Source organism: Octodon degus, unplaced genomic scaffold, assembly GCF_000260255.1.
Source record: "Octodon degus isolate 3935 unplaced genomic scaffold, OctDeg1.0 scaffold00167, whole genome shotgun sequence".
In the NCBI taxonomy this organism is placed as follows: Eukaryota; Metazoa; Chordata; class Mammalia; order Rodentia; family Octodontidae; genus Octodon; species Octodon degus.
Genome location: NW_004524743.1, coordinates 3,552,546 through 3,577,035, shown reverse-complemented (window position 1 = coordinate 3,577,035; position 24,490 = coordinate 3,552,546). Strand labels below are relative to the sequence as shown.

General features: G+C 38.8%; 1 protein-coding gene across 21 annotated transcripts in view; it reads left to right on the top strand.

Moving 5' to 3' along the window:
* Positions 1 to 9,653: 9,653 nt before the first annotated feature.
* Fubp1 (far upstream element binding protein 1) overlaps positions 9,654 to 24,490 on the top strand; it is a 36,601-nt gene continuing 21,764 nt past the window's right edge. For 6 of the 21 annotated variants that reach the window (XR_002818472.1, XR_002818474.1, XR_002818473.1 and 3 more), the window contains exons 1-15: positions 10,028 to 10,251; positions 14,581 to 14,671; positions 15,440 to 15,502; positions 16,282 to 16,320; positions 17,003 to 17,042; positions 17,498 to 17,550; positions 17,640 to 17,711; positions 17,816 to 17,873; positions 19,329 to 19,491; positions 19,579 to 19,677; positions 19,789 to 19,890; positions 20,201 to 20,303; positions 20,397 to 20,497; positions 21,601 to 21,742; positions 22,974 to 23,134. Coding sequence is in view for 18 of the 21 variants with exons in the window: in XM_023703251.1 (XP_023559019.1) it covers positions 10,132 to 10,251; positions 14,581 to 14,671; positions 15,440 to 15,502; positions 16,282 to 16,320; positions 17,003 to 17,042; positions 17,498 to 17,550; positions 17,640 to 17,711; positions 17,816 to 17,873; positions 19,329 to 19,491; positions 19,579 to 19,677; positions 19,789 to 19,890; positions 20,201 to 20,303; positions 20,397 to 20,497; positions 21,601 to 21,742; positions 22,974 to 23,134 (1,407 nt within the window). In the remaining 3 variants the exon portion in view is untranslated. Of the gene's footprint in view, positions 9,735 to 9,933; positions 10,252 to 14,580; positions 14,672 to 15,439; positions 15,503 to 16,281; positions 16,321 to 17,002; positions 17,043 to 17,497; positions 17,551 to 17,639; positions 17,712 to 17,815; positions 17,874 to 19,328; positions 19,492 to 19,578; positions 19,678 to 19,788; positions 19,891 to 20,200; positions 20,304 to 20,396; positions 20,498 to 21,600; positions 21,743 to 22,973; positions 23,135 to 24,490 lie in introns of those variants that run through there. The other 15 variants (XM_023703257.1, XM_023703253.1, XM_023703259.1 and 12 more) reach the window with 8 other exon arrangements.

The window sequence follows — 24,490 nt, the reverse complement described above, 5'->3', positions numbered from 1 at the left end:
CCCCTGCCTTCCACACTCCGGGAGTTTGAAGGAAATGGCTAGAAGCAGGATCTGGGAAGGCTGTGCCAAAAAGGGAAGGCTGGGAGGTCACATGATTATTTTCTTGATTTTAAATTATATATTTATATATAAGTCTAAATAAATATCCCTTGTCACCCTCCCCCCCAAAAAAATCTCCTATGGGGCATGGTAGCATATGCCTGTAATCCCAGTATTCGGGAGGCTGAAGCAGGACTATCTCCAGGAGTTTCAACCCTGGGCTACAAAGTGACTGCAAGGCCAACTTGAACTACATAGTGAAAATCTGTCTCAAAAAGGAAAAAAAAAAGTTTTATTAAGTTCATTGGTACATTTTAACTCTACATAAGGATCATTTCATCATAGGGAATTTATACTGCGTGTGACATACTTTGATTCCTTTTTCCCATTCTGTATTCACCCTTCAATCCCTTTCCTCATTTACAAAAGCTTTGTTTCCATTTTTTCTTCTTTCTCATTTTTTTCTTTTCCCTTCCTTCCTTTCCCCTCCCCACTCCCTAGTTCCCCTTCCCATTTGAATATTTTCTTCCTATAAAATCTCTTTATTTCCATTAACATACAGTTAAGGGGCAAAATTTATAAAAATCAAAAGTAATACCTGCACAAGATGAAAGGAGTTTACTTTAAGCTTCCCGTACATTTACTTATTCATGTGCTACTGCGGATCGCATCCAGAGCCTCAATAAATTGCCCAGGCTGGCCACAAACTCATAATCAGCCTGTTTCAGCCTTCCAAGCTGGGATTAAAAGTGGTACCACAAGGCCTGGCCTTCATGTACTTCCAAATTTAAAACAACAATAATAAAACCTACCATTCTATTTCTAAAAAACTATTGTTCATATGTTTGTTATAATAACATAAACAATGATTACGATAAATCATATGAAAACAGTAATTTCAGATGCTTTTAAAATAGTTCATTCCTTTTTTCTTCTCAAATGTCCCTTTCAAGTAAGTTTTTAAAATGAAGTGAGAATATTAGTTAATATGAAGCAACATACAAGAACAAACAGAATCAGAAGGCAAATTCCAGAGAGATCACTGCTATAAATAGACAAGGAAATGTCAGCAGAGAAGTCCACTAAAACACAACCACAGAACTGTTATCCCAAGTGAGTCTTAATCTCATACTTACCCATCTTTAGCTAAAGCTTTCACTGGCAAAGGTTTTTGGTCTTCTAACAACATATCTCCGAACAAAATATATGTAGAGGCTGATGTCCTTACTATAAAATCACAATGCTTTCAGTTCTGCAGATTGTTTTTTCCTTTGTAACTTATGAAGAAGAAAATAAAATCTCTCCCTAAAACTTGCCTAAACACAGCTAGTTCTCGAAATGAGACACTGGATTAGGAATTTGGCCTTTGCTCTTCAATTAACCTTGTCACTTTATACAAGACCCCCAGGCAATCTGGGTCTTCTCCACTATAAAATGAAAGGAATGGACTCAACGTTCTTTAAGGTTTTCCCAAGACTCACACTCTAAAAATGTTTAACTGAAGAGACCTGTCAGGGGCCCCTGGCCAATATTCATTACCATGTATTCTACAATTTGTTGAGTTCTAATTTTATAGAAGATGATTAGAGGATAATAAAAGGACTTAACTTGGCATCCATTAAATTTTTGCCAACTTAAAAGCATTAAACTATACTGGCAAAAACCAAAAAGACAGACCTACCCTCCTACACAGAGGGGGAAAGGCAGAAGCCAAAATGCTGGTATTGAGTACTTACTACAGTCTGAGAGAAAACACAATTTTTATTTTTTTGTGATTCTGAGAATTGAGCACAGGACTATGTGCTGTAAGTACTCTATCCATGGGTTGTATCTCCAGCTAATTTAAGACAGAATCTGACTAAACTGTTTTGGTTGGCCTCAAACTTGCAACCTCTTGCCTCAGCCTCTCAAGTAGCTGGGATTAGATGATAGCCAGTGAGGAAAGTTTAAAACGTCTAGTATCAAGTACTTTTTTTTTTTTTTTCCAACACCAGAGATGAACCCAGGGGCTTTGATAAGCAAAACATCAACTATGGTTTTTGTTTGTTTGTTTGTTTTGTCTTTTTGAGACAGAGTCTTGCTATGCAGCTTAGGCTGGCCTTGAACTTGTAGTGATCCTCCTGCCTCAGCTTTCCAAGTGCTGGGATCAAAGGCATGCATCACCACACTAGAGTCAAAGCTTACTGTCTTTTAAAAAAAAGAAAAAGGATGTGGTACTGGAGATCAAGACCAGGATTGGTGCATGCTCCTTCACACCCCTTAAAATAATTTTTAAAATATGAATTTTCATTTGGCTAACAACTAAAAAGATGTGTTATATTACACTTATAGTAAGTAAAAGAAAATGATATAGCTATTACATCTATTTTATGCATATGAATATATGATCCAAGTAGGGAAGGAGAAAATGACCCCGAAAACAAAATGAAGAGAATATGAAAAAAAATGTTTTAGATATTTTGTTGTTCTATATATACAGGTTTGGAAAGACACTTGGGGAATAAGACCAATTTAAAATAAGTTATGATTTTGACACATCTGTTATAAAAACACGAAGAAACATGTTAACTCACATCTTAAATATTTAAGAATCTTAGTAGAAAAGTAAATCACAATTATATACATAGCAGCTTTATTATTACTGTTAGAAAGCATGCTACATAATTGGCTAAACCACTCACAGTAGATAATAAGACCAGTTTTTCAAAGACAGATGCTTCAAGAGTCCCATTTTTCATCATCACCTTAAGTACCAAGAAGCTAGGAGTGTTGTGCCCTACCAATAGGGGCAGAGAGCCCAAAACTTCACACCTGACGACTCCCCCTTGTTAAGATGCAGTGTTCTATCTCCCATGATCCTGTTTAAAGGACAGATCCTACTAACAGCTACATGCAGAGAGCCAAACAAATACCATATACACACTAAAAGGGGCTCCTTGTGTGATACAGCAGCTATGCTTCTTCTTTCATTAGGTGAGTCACAGGAGCTGGAGATATCGCCCAGTGCTTTGCCTTTGTTGCGATGCTAGATTCAATCCCCAGTGCCACAGAAAATAAAGACAAGGAGAAAGATCTGAGAAACACCGCATGTTCTAGAATGACACCTACCCCTTAGATACACTATATTCCTTCACTAAAGAGGTTCTGAACTGCAGAGAAAAGTTAATGTTTTCAAAGAATTTTTGTTACAAGCATTAATTGTTCCAAAAGACTAAAGACTTTTACTCAGAATTCTAAGAATCTCATGCAAAATCTCTTGAAACATTTCTTTGGGAGATAGATTATTTGGTAAAGAAACCTGATGTGCTGACAAACACGATCATAGGTGCTGTATGGTAAAGCAAGGGAAAATTTAATCAATCCAATCCCCAGATTGAAAAGATTTACAGTGATGGGGAATACAAACACTGTAAGCCCATTAGATGTGTCTGAAAAACAACATTAGATCCAGGCAGGCATGGGCAAGGTGGCACACACCTATAATCACAGCATACCTATAATCCCAGCACCGGAACCTGACTACACAGCAAAATCTTGTCTTAAAAAGGCCAAAAAGGGTCAGCCAGATAGCTCAGCAGATTAAAGCACCTGCTTAGGCAGACACAGGGACCAGGTTTGATCTCCCCCAACCTATACTGAGATAGTGATTGAGACTGGGCATGGTGGTACACGTCTATAATCCCAGTGCTTGGGAGGCTAAAAACAGGAGAATCACTATGAGTACAATCTGTGTAGTGAGACCCTGTACTAAGTACATTTTAAAAAAAAAAAAAAAACACAAAGAAGCTGGGGATACAGCTCAGCTGCACAGGGCTTGCCTTGCAAGGTCTTGAGTTTTCCATTCCTGGTATCAAAAAAAAAAAAAAAACTCCAAAGATATAGCTCAGTGGTACAGGATCTGGCAAGCTGAAGGTCCTGAGCACCAAAATAAAATACTAATCACCAAATACATACAAACACCCCTCTGTATCTAAGGAGATTGTTTACAAGGCCCCTTTCAGATGCTAAATTCCTAGATTCACAAAACCCTTGTATAAAATGGTATTGTAACATCTGTAATTCCAGTGCTTGGCAGGAGGATCACTATGAGTCTGATCTATGTAGTCAGACCCTGTACTAAATACATAAAAAATATATATAACTAAAATGATACTGTATTTGCATACAACCTATATACATCCTATGCTATTTTTGTTCCTTTTTGGTGCTGTGGATTGAACTCAGGGCTTCATATACTAAGCATATGCTCTACCACTGAGCAATGTAACCAGTCCCTCCCATATACTTTATGTCTAGATCACTTATAATACCTAATATATTGTAAATGCTAAGTAAAGGTATTATTTAGGGAATAATGCCCTGTACTAAATACATAAAAAATAACTAAAATGATATTGTGTTTGCGTACAACATATATATATGTGTGTGTGTGTGTGTATATATATATATATATATATATCCTATGCTATTTTTCCTTTCCTTTTTATTAATAATAAAGGTATTATTTATTTATTTGAGGAATAAATAACAGCTTTATTCCTTACGGAATAAAGTCTGGACGTGTTTTATACAGGTGTCACTTTCTCCGGAATATTTGCTATCTATGGTTTGTTTACTCCACACATGTGGAACTACCGGGCCCGTGGGGCAGACTGCATGTGTATAAATGCACGTATGAAATGTATGCTTGTAAGGCACTGAACACATCGGGCATATTACTACCCACCCAATGCAACTAACAGTACAGAACACAAGATTACATCCTTTCACACGTGAGTTCTTTAAATTTTGTAAAATCAATTATTATTCTTTGAAGAAAGATGCTTTCTCAGCCAAGCATGGTGGCACACACCTGGAAGGCTGAGGTAGGAAGATCCCCAAGTGTGGGGCACACATGGATGACTAAGACCACATCTCAAACTTTTAACTCTCCCCGCCAAAAAAACCTGGTTGTATACACAGCTCAGTGCCAAAGCCCTGGATTCCATCAATTACAGAAGAAAATAAAAGAGGTATGGGAGGGAAGGGGAGAGGGAGGAAGGGAAAGGCGGGGAGGGAGGGAGGGAAAGAGAGAGGGATGGAGGGATCTGCCTTCTCATAAAACATTTTGGTCTAAGTGTTGATAAAAAGTAATGTAAATATTTTTAAAATTCAAAGGAAATATGTTAAGTTGTGAACCATACCCTAGAAATTACAAAGAGATAAATTGTATTTCGGTTCACAAACTTCTATGTTCGCAAATAATTTGATTTACAAACAGAAGCATTTGGCCAAACTTTGTTTTTGTTCACAAATTCTGCATTGGATGACAAACATGACTGTGGCCATCTTTCCCAGGCAAACACTAGTGCAGCCATCTTTCCCCAAATCATAGGTTACATTAACTTTGCGAACCAAGGTACTACTATATATTATTATTATCTATCTCTTAAGGGATAATTCCATTCTTCTATATCAGGCTTCTGAGTTCAAACTACAATTCCAACATTAACATTTGACCCTGGGCAAGTGAATATCTCCTCACTTTAGCAAGACGGAAGTATTAACACTGATATCATAAAGCCTGTTATGAGAACAAGTGCCTATGATGTTTCCGTGGGTTACACCCATTGAAGACAAAAGGCACAGCTTTTACTGTCATGGATCTTCTATTCTCGTGGGAATTCTAAGTGAACAACAAATACTGTGCATTATTGTCATCCTATGGTACATGAGAACAAAAGGAGACCCAAGCTGGAGTTCTAGAAAGGCTTTCTGGAAAAAACTGTTCATTGCCATTCAACAGCAAAACAGGAGAGGTCAGTTCATTACAAAGACGTAGAAAAGAAGGCCTAGAGACTCTACCATTGTGAACAGGTGGGAAAAGTAAGGGTGGTAATGCACTGGATTCAGGGTAAATCAACTGTCATAAGCAAGACAGCACAAACTTGGCACTCAAGAAATTCTTGATAACCCAGAGGGAGATACTACAGCAGCTACTTAAAAGGAAACCGAAACTGCTATTTAATAATAAATTCATTATCTTTTATTCTTGGCTACTTTTCAGAAGATTAAACTGCCCTCTTTTCATAACATGCTGGTAAAATAAAGAACTTGTGATTTACCAAAGTGCATGTAGGTCACTTAAATCTACATCCTCTGGAATAAACTTAGTCGTGAGGTTTGATTTGACCAGCTTTTTGTTTTGTTTTGATTTGACCAGTTTTAATGTTAAACTTCAGGTACCAACAGAATATAAATGGCTTTGACAAAAATTCCAAGGACTAGGAACACATATTTAGTTTAGAAGCCACTAGTTAGGGGCCAGGGAGATGGCTCAGCGGAATAAGCATTTCCCTGGCAAGAACAAGGGCCTGAGTTCAATCCCCAGTTCCGCCAAAAAAAAAAGCCACTAGTTACTATTTTCGCACAATTCAGTTGATGTTGCAGAATCTTGTTTCACTACCTGCACATAACTCAAGTATACTATACCTTTTCCTGATCATGAAATACCAGATGATTCACCTACATTAGCAGTACCAATTCCCATTTGCATAGGACTTTTTCCACTTTGAAGAGCTTGAGGTGCTGTATTGGAGGATGACAAGGCAAGTTACGACCATTAAGTGGATGAGAAATCTAAGACAAAAGACTAGACCACTTGTCCTAGCTTTAAGAAAACAGAACTCGCATTTATTCACTCACAAATACCTGCAGTGCCAAGACTCTGTGGTAGGGACTGATAAGGATAAGAGAAATTCCCGCTCTCTAGTTCACATTTTAATGGAAGAGAGACATAAAAAAGTAAACACATAGACCATAAGGTAATTTCAGATAAAGTGGATCAAGAAAACATGGCAATCAGATAGTGACTGCAAAATGACCTGAAGAAGTAGCACCTGAAGCAAGGCCTGAATAAAAGTAGGTCGTCTGCGGCACATCCTAGAGAGGAAAAGGTCAAGCATGAAGTCTAAGCAGAAGGAAGATCTTGGACAGCAAGGTGGACAAATACATTGAGTGCAATAACAGAGAACAGTGGCCTGCCATGTGGGGCCCATAGGCCACTGTAGGACACAATTTTTTTTTAATGGATTTAGAACAGGGTCTACAGGGCCTCACTACAAGATCAGACTCATAGTGATTCTGTTTTCAGCCTCTTAACTGCTGGGATTACAGGCACGCTACAGGCACTAAAGGTGTGCACCACTCCACTGTCTCAATCACCATCTCAGCGCCCCGGGGGCACTCCAGGATCTAACCAGGTCTGCCTTAACAGGTGCTTTAATCCACAGAGCCATCTGCCCCCCACCCCATGTAGGAAACAATTTATCGTGCAGCAGAGCGAAATTTGCTTTGCTTTCACACTAATTGCTAAGCTTTTGTATGATGCACTGTAATGCCATCAGGAAGAGAAGTTTCAGCCTTTAAAAGTACTGACAATGGTGTATCCCTTGGAGAATACTCTTTGGGTGGATACATGGGTGTCACTCAAAACTTTATGCTGCTTTTTTTTTCAGGACCAGGAATCAAACTCTGGACCTTGCACTTGCCAGGCACACACCTATGCCACAGGGCCATCTCCCCGGCCCTATACTATATACTTTTCCATATTGTTTCATAATATTTTATTGTTTGGAGTGATTTTTTGTGTGCGTTTGTTTTTTGGGTGTTTTTTTTTTTTTTTTTTTCTTGAATGCCTTCAGGGCACTTTTGCATGGCTGGAGTGTTGTGGGGATCGAACAGCTATGCTCCTGCCTCCTCATCCCAAAAGCTGAGATTTCAGGCCTGTACCACTGTCCCTGGCTCATAATTTTTTAAAGTAGATTGTAGACACGGAAGGGTAGCAGGTTAACTAGAACACAACAAGACATGCAATCACCATGTCACACAAATGTGTACTAGTTTAAAAACAGCCCAGGAGTGCAGTGCTAGTACTATAATCTCAGGATGGAGTAGTGGCATGAAAAGGCATGAAACTCAGAACAGGTACTGGCAATATGGTGAATAGCTGTTTCTGACAGTGCCAGAAACCTCAACGAGAGGCAATTTTCTGCTCCAAAGCTTGTGTGCAATGACTGAGGACACCTGTCACGAACTGTGGTAAGTGCAGGGGTGCTGTCGAGATCTGCAGGCAGAGGAAAGGATGCCGCTAAGTACATTAAAATGACACAGTAAAACATCCCAGAATGTCCATACTTACAGAGGAATCAACCAAAAAAAATTTTTTTCAAAAGCTGACAACAGGGCCAGCAAGATAGCTCAGTGGACTAAGCACCTGCTTAGGTAAGCGCAGGGACTGGATGGATCCCTGGCCCCACCGCTGGGCGCACTGAGCCAACCACCTAGACCAGGCGCTGTGACACACACCTGAGATCCCAGTGCTGGAGAAGCTGAAAACAGGGGGACCACTAAGAGTCCTGTGTAGTGAGATCCTGTACCAAATGCATTAAATAAATAATACATATACCAACAACAACCAAAAAAAACTAGAAATGCAAATCACTACTTTCAATATTCAGAGAAATCTAAAGTAAGGTACAATACTTAAAAGTTTGGTGGTAAATTCTATCAAGGTGGTGATTTACGTTGCTCAAAAGTCTGAAAGGTGAAGTCTAATAAAATATTTTTAAAAATCAACTGCTAGTTAATAAATGCCATCTGTTGGGTAGACTCTCAAAATAAAAATATAACTGAAAAATTTCCATTTAGCACTCCCACCAACACTTACTTTACAATGTTTCTAAATACTGCTACAATTAAATCTGTAGCCTGATATACTGACTGCTTTTCCAAATACAATTTCCACAGAAGGACATGTAAGAATACCAAAAAAACAAATGACCAGAGCTATAAAGAGGTAATTTAAGCTGGTTAACAGAAAATCATGGTTCATTTGTATCTACAAGCATTGGAATTACTATCTCACTTTGGGTTTAAAACAAGTAGACATTGTAGAAGACTGGAACATGTCTCACGACTAGTAACGGGTGAAGCATTTTTTAGAACAATTCACAGAAGACAAAACTGCCAGAGTTTAGAAAGTTCATGGAAAGAACGTGAGGGGCGGTGGTCTTACTGTAGTACACTTAAATCTCGTTCCTGGAACTACTACTGCCAATCCAGATTTACATAAAATGCTCAGTGAGGAATTATTCGATAACCACAGTAATTAACAGAAATCGTCCACAAAATCACTTAGTCTGGGGATGATAATTTAGATCAATCCCTTGTATTTGAGAACCCACAGGTGCACAGGAAAACTAAGGAACAGTTAGCTTTGGTCAAGAAAAGGATGTGCTTCTTATAAGGACATCCCTAAAGCTAGCGAGGGACACACAGTATCTTCCGCAACCTGAGCTGGACGAACAATCGCGTCTTCCATAGGCGGTCACACTGGTACAGCCAGCACATCCCCATTTTAAACAAAAACTTGGAACTAAGACGCCGCTAGCCTAACTCCATTCCCACTTGTGATTAAAAATTAAAATAATCGGGCAGAAGTAAAATACAGGGGCACTTTACTACCCTGGACACCAGCCGGGTTCCCACTAGGCCGGGAGGACGTTTTCGGGAGCGTCCCGCGCGGTGTCCGGCGCGCTTCTCCGACCGCGGCGCCCTCGCGACAGTCGCGCTGTCGTCACCCCGTCAGCGTCCCGCCCTTCCCCATGGCTACGGAGAAAGGCCTGCGCAGAACACCCTTCCCGAGACCGCGACCGGTAAAAAACAATCACTCCTTTTTCTTCAAGCTTTCTGCAACTCAACGCCAAACGCAATTGCCGCTCGGGCCTCAACCCCTCAAGCCCAAAAGGACTATTACCCAGCCTCACCCCAACCAAGCGCGGAGAGGACGCGCCAAGATCAACCCTATTCTCGCGGGCTGTTAAACTCAACTCTCGCGAAACTTCCCACCGCTCCTTCTTTCTCAGCCCCACCCCCCCAGCAACGCGTTGCCTCAGAAACATCGCGGGATTTCCCTCTCTCAATCTCCGCCTCTTTACGGCACGATGGTCGCACAAGAATGTGATAGAACCTCGACGGCCGCCATTTTCTTCCTTTCTTAGCAGTTAGCTGGAAGGAGACCCGTGAAGCCGCAGCGGCTCCCATAATTCGGCCATGGCTGACTATTCAACAGTGCCTCCACCTTCCTCTGGCTCCGCCGGTGGTGGTGGCGGCGGCGGCGGTGGTGGAGGAGTTAACGATGCTTTCAAAGATGCGCTACAGAGAGCCCGGCAGGTAAGTGGGGACCGCGCGGCGGGCTCCCGAAAGCTCACGGTAATTGGCCGCCGGCCTTGTAGGCCGCTTCCTCCTAGCGCCTGAGGAAGAACGAGGTGCCCTTCCGGGCCGACATGGGAGCGGAGTCACGTTTCCCCACGTTGGTGGTAGCGGCTAGGAAGTAGAACTCGGGCTTGTGCGCTCCGTGTGGGGCCCGCCGCGCGTGCTGCTCGGAAGACGGCCTAAGTCTCCCGCCGCTCCTGAGCATCAGCGCCCGTCCCGGAAGTTGGCCGGCGCCCCTCGCCCGCGGGCGTGGGACTCCACAGGATTGAGGAAGGTCCTGGCACTGGGCTCGAAGGACTGGTGTGAGCCTCCGGGAGCCGTGGGAAGGGCAGGTTTTTGCGGGTCGAGCGGGCGGCCTCCTGCGTCCGGCTCTTTGACCCCAACCCCGGCCGTCCGAGCAGCCTGGGCCGCGTCCGCCGGCGAGAGGCCTTCCCTGGGCGGGATGCCGGAGCGTTTCGGCCGGTCCTTCCCCCGTTTTTTTCCCCTCAAAATGGCCTCAGGCCCATTATACCCGAGGCTGAGTTTGAATTTGCGTCTCGGTGTTGCGAGTCGTGAACCGACCGGCCCTCTTTGTACTGCGTGCGTGCCTGGATTTACCCTGAAGGCACGTCTTTCCCAGATGGGGCTCTTTAAAATAAGCATAAAAAAAGGTGCGAGTACTTCAGAGAGTGGAAAGATGCCTTAATTCGAACTTAACCTTTTTAAGGCAGTTCTTCGATAACATTTAGTTTTAAAATGTATGAGTTTGGTATGGACTTGTAGTGAGAGAAAGTAAAAAACTCTTTAATTCTCTTTGTGACACTGCATATTGTAGACGTTGCATGTTGTATTGGGTGCTAGGTATTTTAAGCAAATGGTGATTAAAAGCCAATTTTAATTATTTTAGGAGTCCACGTCCTTTAACACAGCCCTCGCACAATTAAAGTATCAGTAAACCAGAAATAAAAATTGATTGAATCTGTAGTAATGTCTGCTCACTATTTTTCTAATGTGTTCACATATTAGAAAAATGAACCTGGTCTTGATTCTATTCCAAAATAGTCACAAAAGGTCATCATTAATACTAGTTCTCTATTTCCACCTTTTTAAAGCTTTTGAACATACAGTAGTAGCTATGAAAACATTCATGGAACTGACAGGAAGTTGAGTTGGAAAACCTACCAGTTTTATTATTAAACTGGCATATTTAATTTAGTGCCAGACACCAGACTTAGACACTGGAGTTTTTTAAACGTGAATTGGATTCTGACTTTCTAGGAACCTGTGATACAGACAGGGAAGCAAATGGAAATGAACAGAATAAGCAGATAAATGCTTTAATAAAAATAGGCATAATATGAGCATTTAATTCATCCACTTGTTCTGTAAACATTTACAGCATTTCTGCTGTGTGTCAGGCACTGTACAGGATACCAGGGAAGGGGTCCCTAACTCCCTGACCGGTGACATTTTTGCAAGGCACAGTGAAATGAAAATGAAGTGAAATGAAAATGAAAGTTTGGCCAGTAGAGAAAAGCAGCAACCTGTGCAAAGGTATGGGGATGTTTGGAATGACCAGAATCCAAGAACACAGTATTGAGTGGGGGAAGTATGGTGGAAAGTTTGATGAAAAAAGGTACAAATGAGTCTAAGTAGATAGACCATGCTAAGTAGTGATGAAATTTTATTTTGAAAATAAACCTGAAAAATGTTTGAGGTTTATAATTCAAAAATGCTTTATGCATGCCTATGTCAGATCCTGGGAGTACAAAGAGCTTTATGTACTTATTGGCCTCCAAGTAGATTGCAGCTTTATCTTTGATCAGGATGAAAAATCCTTCAAATACACTTATCTGAATTTTTTTTTTTTTTTACTTATCTGAAATTTTGTGGACCATGTTCTAGAGATGAATGATACACAGTATAATGTGCTGGTTTGTTTATAATTAGCAATTTCTTAAAGATATTGGGCTGTGTAATATGTCTTGAAAATTCATTTGCCACAGCCATCCTACAATGTAGGTTTAGAAACTATTATCCCCATTTGCACAGATGCGGTAGTTGAGGCACAGAATGCTTAAGAAAATTTGGCAAGGACCAAAGGTAATATGTACAAAACGGAATCATTCATAATACACACACCCCATTGGAAACTTAGGGTGAACAAAATATTAGAAAATAGTCTAATAGACTTTTGGCATTTGGGTCTTAATTACATTCTGATAGTTAGCTCTGTTAAGGAAAGGAAAACTTCTATCAAATGGTATGGCTATTTCAAGTCCAGAAATCCTGGACTTGAGGAATAGTCAATGAAGATGAAAAATGCTAACAAAAGAAAGAAAAGGAAGGCACAAAAAAAATTTACTCATTCAAGAAGTAGAACAAGGTCCAAATGGAAAGTTTTGTTTTTGTAGATAACCACCCTCAAATGCATGTCTAATAATATTCAGAGAAGTTGATTTTTTTAAGGAATTTTCTTTTAAATGAATCTTATTTATAGTAACCTAGAACATTATTTTCTACTGATGCTGGAGAATAATCAAATTTGTGTTTTTATTGTAACTGTCTTTTTGTCAGTTCTTAGTTTTTGAAATACTGTCTTTTGAATGAGCTCAGTATCATTCAGTTGGGTAGTTTTAGAACTGTTAAATAAGTGTAAGTATGTATCCTTTCTCTGGGGAAGTTCCTTGGAATTGTAAGAGTGTAGTTCTACATAGAGCGTTTATGAAAGTTAACTGCAGAAGATAGTTACAGCCTGAAATATTTTTCATACCCATACCTGTCAATTCCAGGCATTTTCAGACAGTCTTACTGTGTGTAGTTTAGCCTGGTCTTGAACTCTGGCTCCTCCTGTTTCAGCCTATAGATTGCGGGGATTACAGGCTTGGGGCACCATACCCAGCCCTAGGCAGTGTTTTTTAAATTGCTAGGGAACAATTAAAGTGCTAAATATGTATTTTGAGGTCTAGGGTGAAAAGTAGTACTTTCAGCCATGATTAGGGAGAAAGATACAAGGTTGAATTGCATGCCCAAAGATGAAAATAAGGTAATTGACAAAGTGGATTTACATTTAAAGACAGTTAAGAAAGGTTAAATTCAGCAAATAAATATACTCAAGAAAATTAAATCATGTACCTTTTTTTAATCAAGCAGTTCAGTAAATGCTTTGTGTGGTACCTGTTTACATTTGCAGATGAAGGAAACGGAAATCTAAGAATTTTAGAAATATAATTGGTGTATGAGGTCTGACACATACTGACTGGATTTAAGTAATTCAGCATACACACATTTAAGATTTGAAGTCAAACTATATTCTTACCCTCTTCAGTTTCCTGGTTATATTAAAAGTGTGAAATAACAAGTTGGGGTTACAGTCACTACAAGTTTTATTTGGTCATTTTGAGGCAGGGTCTTCTGAGTAGTCCTAGCTGGTGTTATTGTAGTCCTTCTGCCTCAGTCTCCTGAGTGCTGGGATTACAAGTATGGGCCACTGTGCCTGGCTAATTTCAGGGGTTTTTTTGTTTTGTTTTTTAACATGGATGAGTTCAGACACTTAAAGTTGAAAGTTGTAATGAGCTTTCATGACTCCATCATACGTCTTTGATAGAGAATATAAAACAGTACAGAGGTTGGTCCTTGTTGGTAACATTCTATTTCCCTTTTCATAGAAAAAATAGAAATTTTCACTGGTTGAGCTCAATTTGTGGCTTGAAACTTTTTTTTTTTTAATGGTATGTGTTTAGTTGAATGCAAGCATCTATTTGCCACTCTCAAAGGTAAAAAAAAATCAAATGAAGGTAAAGTGAATTTGACAGAATTAGGATTCTGCTCCTGATTTTTGTAGAACTCCTCACTCTCCTTTATGGAGCCTTAGAAACCACTGTGCGATGGAAATACTATGCAGGCCACCTATATATGTTAATATATGTCCTAAATAGAATCCCAGAAGGTACCTGCACATCCATGCCCACACACATCTTTGCATTGCTCTTGGGAAAGAACCTTGGAAAACACAGAATGAAAATTTAGATTTTCTTCAAAATTAGTTTATTTAAAGGTTACTAATTAATTATTGATTAATATAGGGATGACCAGAGGGTAAAGTTTAGGCTGTGATTATTCAGACTCCTTGAGGTACTTAATGGTAGTAATAAAATGAACTTTTTTAGTCTGTCAAGTGATTTTTTTTTTAAATGTAAGTAGTATTTAGCTTATATTTAGGAAATAAATGAGGAAACTTAGTATTGAACATTTGTGTACCAGTTTGTTTTGCTGTCCTTAATGGTAATGTGTTTTTGTTTTCTTAAGATTGCAGCAAAAATTGGGGGTGATGCTGGTACATCATTGAATTCAAATGACTATGGTTATGGGGGACAAAAAAGGCCTTTAGAAGATGGAGGTAAGTTATACCGATAAGTGATTATCATTGTTCTATACAGTGTTTACGTGTAGCGACTTTCAATGTTTTTATTTTTTCAAGCATTTTTATTATAAGGTTCCTAAAAATTGTAAGGCTTATAGTAGCCTCAAAAGGACAAAAGAGGGGAGATCTATCTAAGGTAAGTAAAACTTGAGTTAATTGGAAGTTCTGTCTTAGTAAAAAAAACAGCTTATTTTCCCTCTTTTAGGATAGTGTATTGAGAGTTTGCACAGACTTCTTGTTAATCATACAGAAAACAAAACAAAAATTACATTTGTTTAGGAAATACTTCGGTGGATTTTGTTTAATGAACAAACTTTTATGTGTTATTTTCATTGTTGCTATTTTAGATTTTACTTGAAAGGGTACAGTTTGCCACTATTGTGTTTTATTACAGATTATAGCATTTTTATTTTAGCACTTTGTTTCAAATTTATGTTACAACGGGTTAAAACAAAACAGTTCTTTGTATTTAAAAAATGTTGAAGTTTCTGAACTTAAAACTGTGCACATATTTTTGTTTTAGGTTTGATGTGTGAATTTTCATACCTTTTTTGCCCCCTTTTTAAAAAAAACAAGGATTGTGACCAAGCCTGTACAATGTATTTGTAGCTTTTTATCCAGGAGTACTTGGTTTCCTTTTATTTGTCTTTCATATTTACAGTGAGGATTTTAATATAAGAAGAAAAATGAGCTAATGATGCTTCAGATGTTGTATGTAATGTATTCTTTTTATTTTATGTGTAGATGGCTCTTGGACAAGTCCGAGCAGTACAACACACTGGGAGGGAATGCCCTCTCCTTTTAAAGGCAGGAATTTTTATTTATTACCTGTGTTTAGTATGTAAACGTGAAATAAACAATTGGATTCGTACAGACACAGATACCTCTTGGATGTGTGTCTGAATTTTTGCTTCACAACAATCATGTTTAATCATTAAAGTTTGAAGGGGGGAGAATTTAGTACTTCAATTTTAGGTTCTAAGATATGCATTGTATTCATCTGTGTAATGGATTTAGATTAAGATAGTCACTTAGTTGCTTTGAGTGTTTTCTGCTGAAGTTTTACATAGTAAAATGTTTTATGTAGGAATAAAAGAACAGGGTAGATTGAGACTGTCCTGTATGGGGTTTTTTGTTTTTTTTTTAAGATTTTTGTATAGTTTTATGGTCACGGTCAGATACATTCAGCTTTTTACATGCCAAAGTTTTACATTTTGCTAGGCCCCTCGCCATATGTCCTAGGTGCCACAGTGGAAGCATCATTAGCCTTTGTTTGCAATACTTTCCTAGTAATGAAGCTAAATAGTTTGCCTTGTATCATCCTAAAATGCTTAATGCCCATTAAGATCAGTGATTTGATACGAAGAGAATTTTTTAAGTGTGTGTCTTTTAAATAGGACCAGAATGAGAAAAAAAAATAGTTTTTCCTTTAGGTTATGAGTCGGGGTTGAAAGTTTTGGCAATTTTGGTTCAAGTGATTAAATCATTTCAGATACTTTTATACATGTTTTTGTTGATAATCTTGCTTGAGTGGGGGAAGCTCTGTATTTACTGGCAGAAACATTAAAAAAATCTTAATTTTGCAGATCAACCAGATGCTAAGAAAGTTGCCCCTCAAAATGACTGTAAGTATTTTAAGCTGTGTTAAAAGTTAAGTAACAAGATATAAACTCAACATAAAAAAAAAAAAAAAAAGTTAAGTAACAGAATTTTAGCGTTGAGGTTTTGTTCCTAGTATTGGTAAGGTGGTTGAAGTTCATACTTGATGTGTAGTCCAGACTGGTATGGAACTTGCAGGAGTTTTCTTCCCTCATCCGACCATGGACTAGGATGACAGACATGTGCTACCACACCTGCCTGAACTTTGTTATAAATACATATACACTCTTTTGTTCTTCTAAAATTAAAAAAAAAATTGCTTTTAATTTTATAGTTGGGCATATGTAAAGATTGACTCCTGAATTACTGCACATTCTTTTTACTTACTTTAGTTCTTATGCTTTTACCATTTGAAAGTGCTTTGTCCTATGCCATTGACAATGTATTTGCTTAAGGGCTGGGGAGATAGTTCCGGTGCCTGCCTGGCAAGTGCAAGGTCCTGAGTTTGATCCCCAGTACAAAAAATAAAAATAAAATAAAAGCTATCATATCGTATATTTGTTTTCACTGGCTTCCTTGCTACTCTAAAAGTTTAATCTCTTCAAATTTTCCATGCCTCAGGAAAAGATGTTAGAATGCTTGGTTAGAATGCTTGTGTTGTTAAATATATAAGCCTAAATTTTCATTTTTTACTTTAATTTTCGGTAGCTTTTGGATCACAGTTACCACCGATGCACCAGCAGCAAAGGTACAGTCAAAAGTTGTTTTCAGAAGTGTTTTCCGAGGTTTATTGGAGGATATGTATGCATATAACCAAGTTATATAGTGAATGTGTTGCCATTTTTTGTGTGTAATTGATTTTCTACATTTGAGGAGATGATGCATTTTTATTTTTGAGTGAAATACATTAGTAATTTGGAAAACGAAATTAGCCACATTTTGGAAGAACTATGGTCAGTTACAGTAATAGTTAATGATGACATTCCCTGAATATGGCTTTGCAGCCTGTGCTGTGAGTCTGTTTAATGCACCATCTGTGCTCCCCTTTTTGAAATTCATAATTTAACTCTTTAAGTAATAAAAGCATATCTTGGGCATGGATATGATATGCCTCCTACCTCAGATCAAGCTAGGAGACTTCCATTGCTTAGATTATATGCAAATTACCTTTCTTAGAGTGAAAATGTTTCTATTATTTTTTAGCAGATCTGTGATGACAGAAGAATACAAAGTTCCAGATGGAATGGTTGGCTTTAGTAAGTAACTGTTTTGAAAGTTTTGAAAGTGTAATCAAAGTATGCGTCATAATCTTTCAGCAAATCTTTTCTCTTTTTTCTTGAACTAGTAATTGGCAGAGGAGGTGAACAGATCTCACGCATTCAACAGGAATCTGGATGCAAAATACAGATCGCTCCTGGTAACATTCTCTTGATATTTTGAAAGTGGTTATTTTATAAATTGCAAATGATCACGGTGCTAATTGTTAAATTTTTCTTGATCAGAATTCTCTCTTTATTGTAGATAGCGGTGGCCTTCCAGAAAGGTCGTGTATGTTAACTGGAACACCTGAATCTGTCCAGTAAGTATGAAAATCTTCAAAGTTTACTTAATAGGACTAACAAAAAGACTCTGAATTTGCTCTTCATTATGGCTTGTACATCATTGTCCTCTTATCCCCATTATTGAACAATTTTCAGCTTTTGATGTATTTTCAGCTTTCTTCATCTGAACTATAAAAATATAAATTAATAATTATTACCTTCCCATTTCTGAATCTTTAGCATTTAACCTTTTTCCCACCTTATTTACTGAAAATAGAAGAAAGACATAAACTTTCACCTTCAACATCACTAAAATGTGTTTCATTTGTTCTCTTTACCCATGGAACTTGGATGTATCAATTTCCTGTACTTACATGTTTAGGGCCAGCCCTTCCTACTCCAATAGGACATTCCTGCAATTAAATTTTCTATTACTAATTTTCAGTCTTTTATAGGTAATTTCTAATATTATATAAACATGTTTGATCATCGATCATAACAAGCCATCTTTGTTTTTTGTTTTTTATTTATTTACTTATTTATTTTTGTGTGTGTGTGTGTGTGTGTGGCCAGCTCAGCCCACCAGGGGGCGGGGCTGGCCGGCATGTGGTGCTGGGGGATTGAACCACGGTCCCTGTGCTTTGCTAAGCTTGTTCTAAGTAGGTGCTTTAGACCACTGAGCCATCTCACCAGCCCAACAAGCCATCTTTGAATCTCACGTTTTAGTTATATGCCCAGTAAAATTTCTGCTAAAAAGTGGTACACATCATCTGATGTGTTCATTTCCTCTTGAATTCATTTAGGCTTTTTTCTTCTCATCAATCCATTGAAATTTCTCTTCGCAAGGTCATAGATTATTTCTTAATCCATGTCCAGGTATTTGCTTGCCTAGTACCTCCCGTTGAATGTATTAGATATCCAGCTTCCTTTTTGTGGTGGTGGAGATTGAACTTGGTGTCTCACACGTTGAGGCTGCTCTGTACTGCTGAACCGTATTTCCATGTCCAGATATCTCCCAGTGTAGATCATTTAAAGACAAAATCCTTGATTTCTATCATTCCCAAACTACTTTCTCTTTTATGAACTTTATTCGTGTCATGTCAATGTATAGAAACTTCTGACACTTTTTCTCTTGTACCCTGTTTATCCACAAATAAGTTGTCCCTTCTGACAGGATTGCCATGGAGTCAAGGACAACTTGCACTACATAGTGAGACCCTGTCTCAAAAAAAAATTGTATACCTAGAAAATGTATTGCATGATCTCAGGTTTGGGTCCCTGATGACATTTTCTTGTGGCTAAATGTAAAAGCATTGGCAATGATCACTCCAGGGCTCTGCTAGAAGTCCAGCGTCCTATCCATTTGCTCCACAGAGCCAGTTACATACCGAGAGTACTGTTTAAACTAGTTGTAAGCAGCTACTCAGAAGCCCAGAAAGGAGGATGACTAAGCTTGGTATTTTAAAACTGTGTCCTTTGAATGTTGTCAACAGATCAGCAAAACGGTTACTGGACCAGATTGTTGAAAAAGGCCGACCAGCCCCCGGGTTTCATCATGGTGATGGACCTGGAAATGCAGTTCAAGAAATCATGATTCCAGCTAGCAAGGCAGGATTAGTTATTGGAAAGGGGGGAGAGACTATTAAACAACTGCAGGTATTATATAATGATCAATTTTAATCTATTTTGAATCCATTTTTCCTGTCTCATTTTGTTAATACGTGATTTTTACAATTTTAACAGGAACGGGCTGGAGTTAAAATGGTTATGATTCAAGATGGGCCTCAGAACACTGGTGCTGACAAACCTCTTAGGATTACAGGCGACCCATACAAAGTTCAAGTAAACTTCACTTTATCCTTCGTAAAGGGGTTGGATGTATTTGGGCAAACAAACATGGATAACTAAAGAGGTTGTATGGCATGCTTTATAAATGGACTTTTTCTACCTTAGCAAGCGAAGGAAATGGTGTTGGAGTTAATTCGTGATCAAGGTGGTTTCAGAGAAGTTCGAAATGAGTATGGGTCAAGAATAGGAGGCAATGAAGGGATAGATGTAAGTAAAACACCCAACCAAGTGGCTGTTGCTAATGTGTAAATGTGATAATATTTTTCCTGTGGGGAGGAGAGAGTCTTAACTTTTGTTGTTTTGGAATGTTTTTATCATGTTTCTCTATTTGATACAAGTGTAGTAGAATAAGTGCTTGCCTGGCAAGTGCAAGGGCCTGAGTTCAATCCCTGGTTCTGACAAAACAAACAAAAAAAAAAAAACCCCTGATACAAGTGTAGCATTGTAAATATATGATGTGGTAATAGATTACATTTTGGAACAAAGCTTTCTTAATAGTTGGTCTTATTTGCATAAGGTCCCCATCCCAAGATTTGCTGTTGGCATTGTAATAGGAAGAAATGGAGAGATGATTAAAAAAATACAAAATGATGCTGGTGTTCGAATTCAGTTTAAGCCAGGTTGGTACATATATTTGATCTTGTAAAATATTTGTAGTAATAAGTTTTGATACACATTTACTATTTAATTAATTCACTTTGTTCATTTTGAAGATGATGGAACAACACCTGATAGGATAGCTCAAATAACTGGACCTCCAGATCGATGTCAGCATGCTGCAGAAATTATCACAGACCTTCTTCGAAGTGTTCAGGTTTGATAACAGCATAATTCTCTCCATTGAAAAATATTATTTTCCTTCATCAAATCCAAAAGTGCCTCCCTTGTATTTTTACATTAGTCTGCTGGATATTGTGTTATTAGTGGATAGAAAATTTAAATTGCTTTAAAGTAGACAACTTGGAGCATTAAGAATTGCTACGTGTGTGCCCTATCTAGATTGACCATTGTGGGGATTGATTGGTGTCTTGGTGATCCCTGGGAGAAAATTGCAAGAGGATTTAGAAAATAAAGACACAGGGGGCCTGGCCCTAGCTCAGGCCTTTAAGTGGCTGCTTCCACAAAGCTGTCAGCCTCAGGTTGCTGGAGTTCGAACCTCACACCTCTTCCCCCTGGCCAAAAGTGCCCTGAAGGCATTCGAGGAACAAAAAAAAAAGAAAGAAAAGAAAGACACAATAATAGCTGGGGTCAGGTGATAGCCTGTTTGCTTCATTGGCAGAGGACCCATAGAACAACAGTAGGGGCATTTATTTAAACCTTTACAAAGTTAGTATCATGAGTCACAAGGTTGCCTAGCAACTAATAGCCAAAATTGTCCCAACAGTATGTTTTTCTCAAGACCAAAGTAGCTTGACTGCTTTAGGCACTCAGGCCTTCTCCTGCCCTCCCATGTATGATCGATGTCCAGCTTTAGCTCCCAGCAAACTGTGGCTTTTGGGGGTGAGGGGGCCTGGTGTGGTACCACACACTTGTAATTCTAGCACTTGGGAGGCTGAGGCAGGAGGATCAATGTGAGTTACAGGCCAGCCAACATGGGCTGCATAATAAGACTCAGTCTCAAAAAGAAATGGGTATTATTTTTTGTTCATTATTTTCATTAAGTAATTTCTGAAGTTTCTCTAAATTTCTAGTTCAGGTTTATAAAGAGTTAAAAAAAATACTTTTTTCCTTTTTGAGACAAAGAATTGCTTCAGTATGTAGTTCTGCCTGGGCTTGAGCTCACGATGTTGACCAGGCTGCCCTCAGACATAGCAATAATCCTTTTGCCTCAGCCTCCTGACTGGAAGTAGGCGTTAATTTTATCATGGAAAGAAGAGTTGATTTCTGTACAAACTTATTTGTCTTTTCCTTCCTTAGGCTGGTAATCCTGGTGGACCTGGACCTGGGGGTCGAGGAAGAGGTAGAGGTCAAGGCAACTGGAACATGGGACCACCAGGTGGACTACAGGAATTTAATTTCATTGTGCCAACTGGGAAGACTGGATTAATAATAGGAAAAGGCAAAGTATTTTTTGAACTTTTCGGGGGGGGGGTGTTTCTCTTTGAGACAAGGTCTTGTGTAGATCAGGCTCAAGGTCTTGTGTAGATCAGGCTGGCCTTGAACTCAGTGCATAGCCCAAGGTGCCCTGAAACTTGGGCAGTCCTGCTCAGGATGTTTGGATAACAGGTGTGCACAGCCATACCTGGCATATATTTTATTTTTGGCCAAACTGGGGATTGAACTCAGGCCCTTGCGCTTGCCAGGCAAGCACTTATTCTACTGAACCATCTCTCTGGCACCTTGGCTTGTATTTTAAACTTCTAATGTTTAACACAGTACTTAATTTTTCTGGACACTTAATTTCTGTTGGTGTTCTAAACAAGTGGTAGTTTTTTTTGTTGTTTTTGCATTTTTTAGTAAGGGTCTTCAGGGTCTCACTGCATAGATCAGAGTCCAGTGATCCACCTGTGTTCAGCCTCCCAAAAAGGCTGAGTTGGCCTAGTCTCAATCTCCATCTCAGCGCACCCCAGGGCCAGGGCCAGGGATGGAATCCCAGCTACTATACTCTGCTGAAGCAGGCGCTTTAGTCTGTGGAGCTGTCTGGCCGGCTCGAGACAGTTTATGTATCTGATATGTGAAAACTAAGATAAATGAAGTAAAAGAGTAAGATTTGAATATTACTGGATCCTTGAGAAAGGGGACCAAGAATTAATAGTTACTGTTAGTGTTGACTCAAAAAATAAGGGTTTGTTATTTTCTTTTGGAGGGATGTGTTAATGGGGAATGAACTCAGGGCCTTTGTGTTAAGAGTCTATCTGTAGCCCTTAATATATGGTGTCTCCAAGCTGCCTAGGCTGGTTCAAACTTAATGTTTGTCCTGCCTCAGCTTCCTGAGTGAGTGCTGGGGTCACATGTGTTCCCCTACACCTGACTATTACGCATTTTCCTGAATCACGGGTTTTTTTAAATTTTTTCATGTTTAAAAATGGTAGTTTTTGACATTGTTTGCCAAAACTATTTTTGTAAGTTGTCCATATAGAGCTGTGTATAGCATTAAGTAAACTTTAATGTATTTTAAAAGAATTATGACTTCCATGTAATTTGAAGTTTTGAATGTAAAAAACTATAATAGAGTATTGTCAGGACCTGGCCAAAAAATACTATTTTAATGGCCCATTATGACTCTTTTCTTTTGGATAGTATATCTTGGATCCTTTGAATTTTGAATGGAAATGACTTCTTTCTTTTAGGGGGTGAGACCATAAAAAGTATAAGCCAACAATCTGGTGCCAGAATAGAACTTCAGAGGAATCCTCCACCCAATGCAGATCCTAACATGAAATTATTTACAATTCGTGGCACTCCTCAACAAATAGACTATGCTCGGCAACTCATAGAAGAAAAGATTGGTGTGAGTATGCTTTAAATATCTTAGTTGATAGTATAAGCCCTCCTACTTAAATAAGGCTTTAGTTCAGATACACCATAGTCATTTCTAGTCAGAAATTATGGGTTTCACGACACAATAGATACATACAACGCAGGAAAGATGTCTAGCAGTAAAAATACCCTGGTTTAGTATGGAGTTAGAAGTGGAGAGAACTGTGTTGTTTGAGTGTGTGTAGGTAAGAGCTGGTCATGCTGACTGCAGATGTGGTGTTAAGGTTAAGTAGAGGGGTGTGAAAGACTGGCCTTGGGGAAGTTACTTGAGAACAATATCTACTTCCTAGAGTGGCGATTAAATGAATGTTAATGTTTCTACTTTTAAAAGTAAGAAAATGTTTATCTGTGTAGAAGAATATGCTGTGAGTAGTAAAAAAGAAAAGATGGCAGCAATTGAAATTTTAATGAAACCAGTTAATATCACAAGAAAAGAGTTTCTAAAAAGAACAGCTGCCTCTACTGGTTTTTGCAGGTTGGCTTACTGTCTTAGTTACTCTTGTTGCTGGACCACATACCCAACGCCCAAAATGAAGGAAAGAAAGGTTTACTTAGCTCATTTACTGGAGGTTTCAGTCCATACTCAGCTGGCTGCAAGGCAGCTTGGCACATGGCAGAGAACAACCTTTCTTGGAGGTGGCAAAGAGCAAGAGCACAAAAGGAGTAGTAGCAGCAGCTCAAGCAGCTAACTTCTCTCCCTTCCTTACACTGTAATGCAAATTACCTACCCCAGGACAGGTGCAGTATCCACACCCACAGTAATCAATCACAAACTCCAGAAGCTACATGAGGCTTTGGGGAAACACCTGTACACAAACCATAGCACTTAACCAGAAGAGCCACCTAAATGTTCATTGCAGTGTAGCATGATAAGGATATAAGATGTCCTGTTGTGTTGTATCAGTTCTGTGGTGGTGCTTACAAAACTGATAAAAAGCAGTATGTAAATTGATCTAAATGGGCTTCCAGGAAAAGATATAGAAAGATTGTGAGGTAGCAGGCTACAGCTTAAGAACTAGTTGTAACATTGCAGATGACATGCCATCTAGACAGTTCACAACATAGGACGTAAACATTTTGGGGATAATCTCATCAAGATGATTGCGTTTCTGTAGAAGAGTGGATGGAAAGAAGAGCTAGTGAACAAGACCTGATTCTGATAGTCTTCCATGATTAAAATGATAAAGAAATGATAAATATGAAAATTATAGTAGTATAAAACAGGAGGCATATCAATTTTTCTTTAATCTTTCATGTCTCTGGCAGTTAAGTTCATTTTACAACATAAGAAAAATCTAAACTTTGTTATTGTGACTATAAAAGGGTA